Source organism: Vigna angularis, chromosome 9 (assembly GCF_016808095.1).
Source record: "Vigna angularis cultivar LongXiaoDou No.4 chromosome 9, ASM1680809v1, whole genome shotgun sequence".
Taxonomy (NCBI): Eukaryota; Viridiplantae; Streptophyta; class Magnoliopsida; order Fabales; family Fabaceae; genus Vigna; species Vigna angularis.
Window position 1 is genome coordinate 18,263,038 of NC_068978.1, and position 12,370 is coordinate 18,275,407.

Genomic DNA, 12,370 nt, shown 5'->3' on the forward strand with positions numbered 1-12,370 from the left:
TTATCTCCAAATAATTACAATAAAAAATAAGAGAAACATTTGAAACAATACAACAAACTGTTCACATACAAAAGTATACGCAATCATTCCAAATATAGTTACACTCAAGTTGGCTAATTAAATTTATTTAATTCAAAAGTGTGGAGTGGCACCACATTATTCTCTACTATATCAAAACTGTCCAAATATAGACACTTGTCAGCATTGCATACTATTTTTGCATTATACTACATTTTTATCTTTCTTTTCGTGGCTTTCTTTTTCACTTTTTTACTCTGATTGTGCAGCATGCAGAACAGGACCGTTCTGGTTGTATTAAGTAGTACAATGATGTGGTTGGATACCTTAAAATAATGAATAAATAATGACATTATTAATCTAATAGTGACATCTAAACTTAACATTTTGGTTCCCTGTATATTTTTTATTTCCAATTTTGGGACCATATGGAATAGTTTATGCTTCTCCATCAAGAGTGGTAGCTCTCTATTGCACCACCATCATCAAGGTAAACTCTCACAGGCTACCAAAAACCATTCTTCTGTTCATTTCATCAGCCAATTTACAGAACTTGTGAACCCAAATTGGGCTATAAATACCACCAAAAGTTAGATTCATGACATGGGAATCATAAAGAAGCGAAGCATACAAAATTGTAAAGGTTGAAGAGTTTGAGCATTTTGTATCTGGAAAGATTGTAAGTTTCACTTTTATTCATTCTCAAATCAAGAGCATTTGTTGATATATCTACATATCTTTTTCCAAAGTAAATGTAAGTTTTTTTTTTATAAATATTTTTCTTATTATATATATTTCACATGTATAAAGTCTTTTTCCATAAACATTACTTTCAACTATTTTGATATTTTAAAATCTATCAATCTTTTTTTCACACATATATAAATTAATATATAAATAAAAATATTTTTTAATTTTATTATATTTTATATATTTGATACTTCTAAAAAATTTATATATCTACAAAGAAAAATTTTACACACTAAAATATTTCTTAAAGATATTCTCCAAAAATTTGTTCCCACATATATAAATAAAAATATATTTTTTAATTTTAATATACTGTTTATATTTAAAAAACTCGTTATCTCCGAAAACATTTATTAAAGATCTGTTACCGGAAACAACCATGCTCAAGAGTTATAGTAAGTAAATTTTTCGTAGAATTTAACACATTTGAATGTTCAGGAATTTAAAAAACTCTGCATCTGTAATTAATCTGTAAAGTTAATAGTCTTTTACAAGTATTGTTTTTTAATAGGGAGATTCTTTTAATTTTTTTTTACTTGCAAAAAAAAAATGGCATGAAAAGAAAATTAGAAAGAACAAATCAAAAGAGTAAGATAAAAGAGCATTCAGGTACAAACTAGTTTATATCAAGTCAAACATTTTTATCACTTTAAATTTTATTATTTATATGTATTTAACATATAACTTTTTATTTCATTATCTTATTAGTATATTGCTTTATTTGTAAAAAGGTTAAGTCAATTTTAAAACCAAAGAAAATGAAATAGACCAAACTGGATTTATGAACGGTAAAGTTAGACCTAAAATTTAAGTTTATGACAAAAGTACTCATTAGATTTTGAATATTTTAGCCAGATCAAATCTATTTAAGCAATTTTTCTTTCATCCATCAATATTTAATTATTAATGTTTTTACTATTGGTTGGATAGAAAGTAGTTGCATTTTTACGTCCTTAAAAATTAAAATATTTGATTAAAAATATAACTATAAATTAAATTAAATTAAATAAAAAATAGTGAAAATTAATAGATAATTAAATCTAATTTACATCTACACTCTTAACAAAAAGATATGCAATTATGGTATACATGATTTTTTTTCTACTATTTCTCCATCCACTAATTTTGTTCGACCCAGCCTGTTTTCATATTGGGCACCTTTTTATTTTCACCTCCATAATTTGAATTTGCACCGTAAGTTTTTTAATTTCGTGTATAAATTTTTATATTCAAAATTGTATATTCTAAACTATAAAACACACAATAATTTTTAATTTATAATCTGAAATATATTTAGACCGTATGATTTAAAACATAATTTTTATATTTTAAATTGTATAATTTAAAAAAATATTATATTTCAAAATATATATTCCGAAATATAAAATAAAAAATAAATTTTAAATTATATAATTTAAAATATAAAATTTATATTTGGAATTGAATAATTTATGATATAAAATTTAGAGGCATGCATAAAGATATTATAGAGGTGTAGTCTTATAAGAAATACAATTTTAACTCAGTCCATTAATATATTTATTTATTTATTTATCTATTGTGAACGAATAAGTAACAGTGGATTCAGAAACAACAGGTAGAATATGTGTCGAAAGAAGACCACAATTGCTTGTGAAGAATTCAAGAATATATTTGTTCTATAATTAAATAGATCATTGTCATTAGTTTTTATTAATAAGAGTTAGACGAAGAAACTCAGCTAAAAACAAAATAATTTATAAGATAATTAAAAATTAAAATTTAATATTTTCCATTTTATTATTATTTAAAAGCTTCCAGACATCCATGCCGTTGCTGTATACAAACGTGGACTTGTTTCTTGTTAATTATTGTGGAGATTCTAGCCGCAATTCAGTGAAACTCTTACCCTACATAGTTTTGACTTTGAATTTAATTTTCTTTATTATTGAAAATATCTCTTTTAATAGCTTAAAATGAATTAAAACTTTATATATCTTTAGGCTTAATTTCAATTAAAAAAAATCGTAAGTAATTATTACGAAAATTTAAAAAAAAACATTATTATACATGTAAATATAAGTGGATGAAGTTGTTTTTAAAATAGTTTTAGTAAAGATATTTTTCGTCTTCCGCATTCAATTTTTTAAAACTCTTATGGTTAAAATCGCTGGATATATAATATTTAAGGTGAAAAATATTAGAAAGAGTATAAACTGATAATATAAAATGGATTATTATAATTTTTTTGTCTTTATATTTGTAATAATAATGAAATATTTCTTTCTCTATTTATTTTTCACTCTTTGTGATTCTTATATTTTTTAAAAATAAAATTTATCTCTTATATTGGTGATAAAGTCATTCCTTTCATTTTGCTTTTAGGATGGGATAAGAAACGTATAAAAAGAGTGGGTATAGTAAATTTCAGTTTATTATCACTAAACCATAATATCGTCAGTGTTTTTAAAAAATATAATAATAAATAGAGAAAAAATATTGAATAAATTACAAATACAATAACTATTAAGTAAAAAAAAAAACAATTATAAACAACTATTTTAAACATTTATTGAATTCTTAATTAGAGTTTTAAAAAGTAATAAATAGCTTGGTGTAGCCTCATTTAATACATAAGACTTTGGAAGCTTCAATAGAGGAATTGCAATCTGCATGTAACTTACCTGATTGAGATAACAATTGTGATGGAAGATGGTAATGGCAAGAATCTGAAATGGAAGAAAGCGTGAAACTGAGGGTGCCTCCACTCACTGGACAACAAAAACAGCCATTAGCTCTAATCAATTATCTGTACATTGGTCACTTCTTAGCAAGATGGGGTACCAGGTTCTTCTTTTACTTCTCAAAAATTACTTCAACTTTTTATTTCATTCTCACAAAAATTGGAAAATGGGTTTAAAATTATTATCAATTTATCAGTTGAAATGACTATGACATCAGAGATTTGTCAGTGTGATGTGAAATATTGACTGCATCAGATATGATTTATTTGGCTTGTGATATTCCAAATCGTTGGTGTATCAGTAAATGTGTTATACTATTTTGTGGTTTTGTTTTCTCTATAACAATTCATTGAGGATCTACGTTTGCAGAATGTGGGAATTCTCCGTTGGTTTATACATGATCAATATTTGGCCAGAGTCCTTGCTGTATGCAGCAATATATGGTGCCGTTGAATCTGCCTCCATTGCTGTGTGTGGTCCCATAATTGGAAGATGGGTTGATAAGTTGTCTTCTCTTAAGGTGAGAAATTGTTTATCCAAGCACTTAGTCAATTTTGTAACTTTCTTAAATACTTAAAAGAAAAGTTGTATCGTCCACAACAGTGGTTATACTTTGTAGGAAAAGATTGCTTCTAGTTAATGATACCTATAGCAGATACCAAAAAAAAAATATCATGGTGCCTTTTGATAAATAACTCTATCTGCCTGCTTTATTGTCAGGTTTTACAATTGTGGTTGGTGACACAAAATCTCTCTTTTGTTATTGCTGGGGCCTCTGTAGTTGCCTTACTCATCCACTCATCTTTGAAGTTTACACATTTCTCCATTTTCATGCTGCTTGTGTTGCTAATCAATGTCTGTGGTGGCATAGGTGTGCTTTCAACCCTTGCCGGTACAATCCTGATTGAAAGAGAATGGTAATTGATATCCTTTATTCTTTGGTGAGAAAAATTTAGATATATGATAGATTATCTATTGCTTGAAACAAATATTGATGCCAAAGATTAAAGATTTAGCTCAGTTTTCACCATAATATCTTAGCAATTTCTGAAGGTTTTGAAAGTCAGATAATTTTTTGTGTAAAAATGCTTTAGTTTCCATTGTACAGGTTGTCAGTTATATCTGAAGATCAGCCCCCAGAATTGCTTACAAAGATGAATTCACTCACAAGACGAATTGATCTGTGTTGCAAACTTCTTGCTCCTGTCATAACAGGGTTCATAATAAGCTTTGTATCACTAAAAGCATCTGCTATAACTTTAGCACTGTGGAATACTGTCTCTGTTTGGGTGGAGTATTGGCTTTTCACATCTGTATATGAAGGGATTCCAGCTTTGGGCCAAAGCAGCCAGAAAAGGATGGCAAGATATTTACAATGTGATCAAGAAATGAACAATCTAACTTCGGAGGAAGATAGCTTGCTTCCTGTTACTGAGTGTAGATCAGAATTGGCAGATAGAAAATGGAACAAAAAAATTTCTGAGAAAATTTCAGAGATTCCTTATATTGCTGCATGGAGAGTTTACTTACAACAAGAAGTTGCACTTCCTGGACTAGCTCTGGCTTTGCTATTTTTCACTGTACTAAGGTGAAAGCTTACAAATAACCGCTTACAAATAACCATACCATAGCACTTTGCACAAACTTTGTTTTTGAGGTCAATGGACAGCTTGTTCTAGCTGACTCATAATAACATTTCATAGCTTTTCAAAATGCTTCAAGTGTTCAATTTATTTTATGAATAAAGAAAGTAGGCCAATGCACATGATTTTCCCTGACATTAACATTTTTAACTCCTCAGAAGCTGTTTGGTACTATTCTATAAGAGATAAGAACTTTTGAGATTCAACAAAGGAATTAGAAACACTTCAAAATTGTAGATGTGTCTTTGTCAAACACATTTCAAATATTTAGTCCTATCTACATTTATAAGTTTTTACTTCTTTTTCTTTTTAACTTTAATATGAATGTTGTATTCATTGTATATGTTGTTTTATAAAAGTACCATCTCCTGTATAACTATTTTACTTTTATACATTCTTAGTTTCAGTAACCTAAGCATTTGTTGCTGTTGTGCATCCATGTTTTGTGAAATTACTGTTTATTTGTGATAAAAAATAGTCCGAGCTAGCATTGTACCATAGTTATTGGACAAAGTCATTCAGAAAATTTCATTATAAGCACAGCTTAAGAAAGCTGTCTCATATATATCTTGTCAATTGGGTATGAAGAGTCATTGATGGAATTCCAATTATTTGCCTCAGTTTTGGAACTTTAATGACAGCTACCTTAGAATGGGAAGGAATACCTGCATATGTTATTGGACTAGGAAGAGGAATAAATGCTGTGATTGGAATAGCTGCAACAGTTGTATACCCTGTGCTACAGTCTCGTATATCAACCGTTAGAACTGGACTTTGGTCTATATGGTCTCAGGTATAAACATAGTAATGGATCAAAAATCTAAAATGTTCTGTGTGAATAACATCTTTGAGTATAAAAATCTTCAGTTTCCTTCCTTTCTGAACCAATATCCAAAAGATGTGCTGCTGATAAAATTTTTAGTATTAAGTTTGTTTCTTTTAAGGGATACTGTTATTGCTATTGATCATTGTTACCCTTGTTTATGTATATCTTGTGCATGCAGTGGACTTGCCTCCTTCCATGTATAGCTGCAATATGGATCCAAAGTGGCTTTCTATCATCATATATTCTGATGGGAAGTGTAGCCACTTCTCGGCTTGGATTGTGGATGTTTGATTTGTCAGTTCTTCAACACATGCAGGCAATAAATAGCCCTCATTTTCTGAAATTGTTTAACTTTTTCTGTGCCAAGCTTTTATTGTCTTTGATGAATTACTGAAGTTCTTTTCTTTTCAACTATCTTGGCTTGATGTCTCTTTGCAATTTTTTTAATAGGATCTTGTTACTGAATCCGATCGTTTGATAGTTGGAGGTGTTCAAAATTCACTTCAGTCTTTGATGGAATTGTTGGCCTATATTATGGGAATCATAATATCTGATCCACGGGTTAGTTTTAAAACTAATTCATTCATTTATCACATTTTGAGTGCCCCTTACAACATTCAATTCTTACTTAATAATTGATCATTGTTCCATAAATAAAGGCATGTCTTGGTTTGGCAAGTACCATTAAGGGATTGGAATTTCAGCTTAACTTAATTTCACTTTATAAAGACAGATTTGTCTCTGTTTATATATTATAATAATTTAGTTTTATCTATATCATAGATGAGATTTCCAATACATCCATTCGTGTTTAAAGTATAAATATAGGAATCGAATACACAAGTGACATAATTGGTTCAAATCTCAATTTAGGCTAGACTCTTCCCGGTTTTGGTACCATATTAAGATAATAAAATTTTAACTTAACCTTCTTATTAAATCAGTTTAATAAAAAAAAAATTTCATTACTTATATATTATAAATTGATATTATGAACGGTGCAAATAAGGTATACATTACATTGCCTCATACTAATGACATTATACAAAACTACTTACAAATTTTAGTTTATTTGCATTAATGATTTTGGTTACAAAGGTATACCATAGCAATTTTCATTATTTCTTACCTTTCAAACAAAAATCATCTCCAATCAATAGTGCAACATCAACTTTGTTCTACAGTTTATTTCCTATGAGTACCTTTATTATAGTTTATGCTAATGAAAAATTTTCATCTGCTTTTGAAAGTTATATATTGCATTGAGTGTGATGCTAATCGAAATGAAAATTGTGTTAAACCAGTTTACTGTTATCTGTCAGGACTTCTGGAAACTGGCTGTAATATCTTTTCAAGCAGTCACATTGGCTGCTTTCCTCTACTGTATCCATTCATACCATGTAAGAAAGCACCTCTTCCACTTTGACAGAATGTTGTGGGCTAAATGTTTTCAAAGAGCATCTTAAGTTGCGAGCTGAATCAATCTGTTGGGAACAAGATTTCTATTCACTTTGCATACCATAGAAAGATTTTTTTTCTTTCAATCAGAAGATATTGAGGCTTTTATTTGAAAAGTAATTAATTCTTAAAAAATTGAGATAGAAATATTAAAATTATGCAATTTAAATTTAATTTAACCCAATATTACAACATAAATTCAGAAAAATAAAAATTATCTTTATTTATATAATATAATTTGATCTTATTTTTAAATAATATGAGTTAAAATCTTATATAAATAAAAAGAATAATATCTAAAAAAACTAAAATTTTATTATCTTTAATATTATTTGTTGAAAGTAATGTTGTGTTGCTAATAACAGTTAGGATCGTTGCACTGAAATATTTACTTTGAACAAAAATTAAGAAAGGAGTTAATTGGTTTGTTAACAAAAGGTTATACTTTAAAATCCTTTTCTTTGTAATAACGAACATTTAAATAAAGAAAATAGAGAAAAAAAATAATTCCACAAATTATTTTATATTGTTTTATATCAAAAGATTTTACATTAGGGATTAACTAAATATAAAAAATAAATTGAAATTATAAATATTAATGGAATGAATAGGTTACTAAAGAATACACTTCTATTGAAGAATCATAAGAGATTAAAAACACTTCTCTTAAAATCACAAGGAATGAAATACTTCTTTTGAATTTCATAAAAGCAAAAACATCTCTTTTCTAAACCCTAAACCCTAAACCACTTCTCTTAAAATCACAAGGAATGAAACACTTCTTTTGAATTTCATAAAAGCAAAAACATCTCTCTTTAATAGTGCAAAAGATGAAAGACACTTTCCTTAAAATACACAAGGATGAACATCTCTTTTAAGTCATACAAATGATGAACAAAGGATGAAGAGCCAACCAATCAATAACAATAACACTTAATCACTTAAAATCACATTTGATGAAAGTTATAATTTTACCTACACTAAGTTTTCAAAGCTTTTCCACACATACGTATAATTAAACTCGTGTATATTCAAATGAAAGTCTACCACTTTATTTATAGAGTTTATTTTCAAAATTAGGTTAAGAATATGAAAGATATTTGTAAATGTTAATAATCAATTATTGCAAGCATCAATGGATTATTACCTCAATGCCTCTTAAAAGAGTTTTTCTTTATAATTTCCTTCTTTTATCAATAATTAATTATTTTAAGTGATAATTTATTATTGTCATATCATTTCTCAAAAATAATATTTTCTATTAAATCGATTATTATTAATGATAATCAATTATTCTAGTGACTTTTTTCGAAAATTACTTTTCAATAAAATAATGTAAGATATAATAGATTATTCTAATGTTTTATTTCAAATATAAGACTCTTAATATTACAGTGTTATGTTTTATTTAGGTTTAATCATTTCTGATGTCCCTAATTTTGTTGAAAAGTTTCAAATAGATTCTCAATTATTATTTTTCTCAATTGGGTATTTCTTTTTGAAAAATTAAAGCAATTAGGTCGTTGCCGTTAGTTCCATACTAACACCGTTAAAAGAAGTGTCACGTGTCAGTTCGTGATTTTTTTGAATTTTTTAATCTTTTAATTTTTAAAAAAAAATAAAATAAAAATGTTACGTGTCAAACTAATATTGTGTCACGTGACAATGACAATGTGACATGACACTAACATTGCCACGTGTCATTGCATTAGTCTCAATTTGGTCCTTGTATTTTTATTTTTATTTTGTCTCAATTTGGTTTCTCTATTTTTATTTTGTCTCAATTTAGTCCTAATTTTAAAAATTAAACAATTTTTTCCCTCTTCGAATTGAAACAAAATTTAATTTGTATATAAATTTTAACAAATATTTTTATTAAAATTTATATTTTTATTAAATATTTTTAACAAGATTAAGTTTGTTTATATTTTTATTTAATTAATTATATAAATGTTAATTATATTTTTTAAATATACCTATAAGAGTTAAAAGAAAACAGCGACAATAATTTGTTCAATGAGCTAAATCATTTCATTGGAAGATCATGAAAAAAGAAACTACCTTTAATTACCGTTTTCACAAAAACTTTCTTTAATTTTTTATTTAACAAAAGTGAAAATTCACATCAATATTTTCTTCAATGAGCTAAATCATTTGGAAAATTCACACCAACATGTTATGTCAATCTTTTTATAAACTCTTATAGGTATATTTAAAGAACATAATTAACATTTATATAATTAATTAAATAAAAATATAAACAAACTTAATCTTGTTAAAAGTATTTAATAACAATATCAATTTTAATAAAAGTATTTGTTAATATTTATATACAAATTAAATTTTCTTTGAATTTGGAGAGAGACAAAATTATTTAATTTTTAAAATTAGAACTAAATTGAGAAAAAATAAAAATATAGGGACCAAATTGAGACAAAATAAAAATACAAGAACCAAATTGAAACTAATGTAATGATACACGACCTAACAATGACACGTGGCACTGTCAATGTCATGTCCCACTATCATTGCCATGTGGCACAATATTAGTTTGACATGTGACATTTTTATTTTATTTCTTGAAAAAAATTAAAAATAAATAAAAAATTAAAAATAATTAAAAATAATTAAAAAAATTTATAAAAGCCACGAATTAACACGTGACACATCTTTTAACGGTGTTAGTATGAAACTAACGACAAAGACCTAATTACTTTAATTTTTCAAAAATAGAGACCCGAGAGAAAAAAAATTAAGAACTTATTTAAGATTTTTCAACAAAGGACCTCGAAAATACTAAATCTTTTATTTACTATTTAAATATGTGTTACATACTTCAAAAACCATTATAATAAAATTTTAAAATAATTGAATCTAAACATTTTTTAAGTCATCAATATTTCTCCATAGATTATCAAAAGTCTTTCACACCTTTTCATAAATCATCATCATCAAATCTTTATTAAAAAATTTTGTCTTCTTTCTCAAAAATAACTCTTACAGAAAATACTTAACAAGTAAAGTTAAAGTGGGTTTTTCCTCTTAACTATGAACCAGAAAAAAGTTACAGATTAAATTAACCCAAATTATACTTTTATTAGATCAAACAAGTTTGAAAAAAATATATTTTATTTATTTAATCTGAAAATTAAATTAATTAATCTGTTTTTAAAAGTAATGATTATGGTTTATTAATATATATATATATAGTTATAAATAAAAATAAAAATAAAAATTAATTATAAATAAAAATAAAAATTAATTTTATTAATAGTAATTAAATTTTAAAAATATAGTTTCGTAAGCATAAGGTGGAATGCAACAAAATAGATATATATTTTATACTAATTTTTATTACCCATTCTGACCAATACATCATATTACTCCAAAATTCCAACTACTTGTTATTTAACTTTAAGAACTATAAAAAAAGAAAATTTAATTCTGGTGTTTGATAACTATCAGTCAATTTAGATTCTGAAATTAGCACCACCACGAGTCAATTTGATTCCTAATGCTACAAATCAATTATTATAAATTTAATTCTTGTAACAATAGTCAATTCATTGAGTCCCTGTCATTATAATGGATTAAATTGACTAATAAAAAATAAAATTACGGACTAATTAATTAAATCAAGGAACGGATTAAAAATATTTTGCAGAGACTAGAATAATCAACAATCAATAATTAATTGTTTAATAATTGTAAAGACTAATTAAAATTAACGGTAATTGTAATTTATAAATTATTAGGAGAACGTTGTACGGAAACATGTTTATATATATGGTAGTACAAAGAAGGGTGATGGAGTGGTAGTGTTTTCTCCACTAACAGAAATTCTTGACAATGAACTTGTTGAGATCTTTGAGATTGTCTTAGTGGAGAGTGGTAACATCATTTCAATTGCCTCCAATTTTTAAGTGCTTTACTTTCTTTTCAAATGTAGTATGAGTGAGGCAATACTATGGGAGATGAAACCACTACACAACTAAATTGCAAGTACATAAAAATTGTTGGTGCTTGCTTGTTAGGTTTTTTTATTTATAATAATAGTAGTAGTATTTATTTACGTGGAAAATATACGTAAATAATTTTACTTTTGATTATTATTAAATTTAATTTTGATTTAATTTTGTTCAATCTAGTAAAAATAAAACAAGTTAAAATCAAAATGAATTCAATTATTATTAAATCTTACTTGTAAATAATTGGTTATCTTTATTTATAATTAATTAAGTGAAATAAATTATTATCTTAAAATATAATCGATTATGTGATTGTATGTGCAAATAATTGATTATATTATTTAGATTTAATTATGTTAGGAGTATTGGTAAATTTAAAAACTTTTAATTGAGTTGATATTAAATTTTTTACGGTGTCAATTGAGTCCTTAAAATTTAAATTTTTTTCAATTTAGTCTATTCATTTAGATATTTTTATAAACTATTACGTGACAATTATATTGCATTACCACTCCGTTTAAATATCGCTATATAATAAGATCTTTCTTAGTGACTTATTATATGTAATGAAAATTGTTATTAAATTTAATTAAAATTATAAATTATAAAACATAAAATAAATAATTATAATTATGAAAAATAAAATTATAAATTACAAAGTTATAATATTATAAATGCAACCTTCCAATTTTAACAACTTACCATTAATAAAATAAGATATTATAAAATCGGTAAAATAAAACATAGTTTAGTATATATAGAATTTATATAATTATTTCTAAAAGTAAATAATTGTAAAATATATATATATATATATATATATATATATATATAACAATTAAGGATAACTTACAGTTTTAGAAAACTCTTGTATAAAATAATTACCACAAATCAATAATTGTCTTTCATTAGAGAAATATCAACATCTACCTTCATATACTCACACTGAGAAGTGATCATCACAAAAGAGACCAACAAACACAA

At 25.7% G+C, this 12,370-nt stretch overlaps 1 protein-coding gene across 1 annotated transcript; it reads left to right on the top strand.

Moving 5' to 3' along the window:
* Nucleotides 1-525: 525 nt before the first annotated feature.
* Nucleotides 526-7,514, top strand: LOC108346592 (solute carrier family 40 member 2). The gene is made up of 9 exons (XM_017585661.2): nucleotides 526-697; nucleotides 3,460-3,594; nucleotides 3,861-4,011; nucleotides 4,212-4,408; nucleotides 4,600-5,079; nucleotides 5,756-5,927; nucleotides 6,139-6,276; nucleotides 6,411-6,521; nucleotides 7,283-7,514. The coding sequence occupies exons 2-9, from the start codon at nucleotides 3,482-3,484 to the stop codon at nucleotides 7,424-7,426; spliced, it is 1,506 nt and encodes a 501-aa protein (XP_017441150.2). The 5' UTR covers nucleotides 526-697; nucleotides 3,460-3,481; the 3' UTR covers nucleotides 7,427-7,514.
* Nucleotides 7,515-12,370: the final 4,856 nt, after the last annotated feature.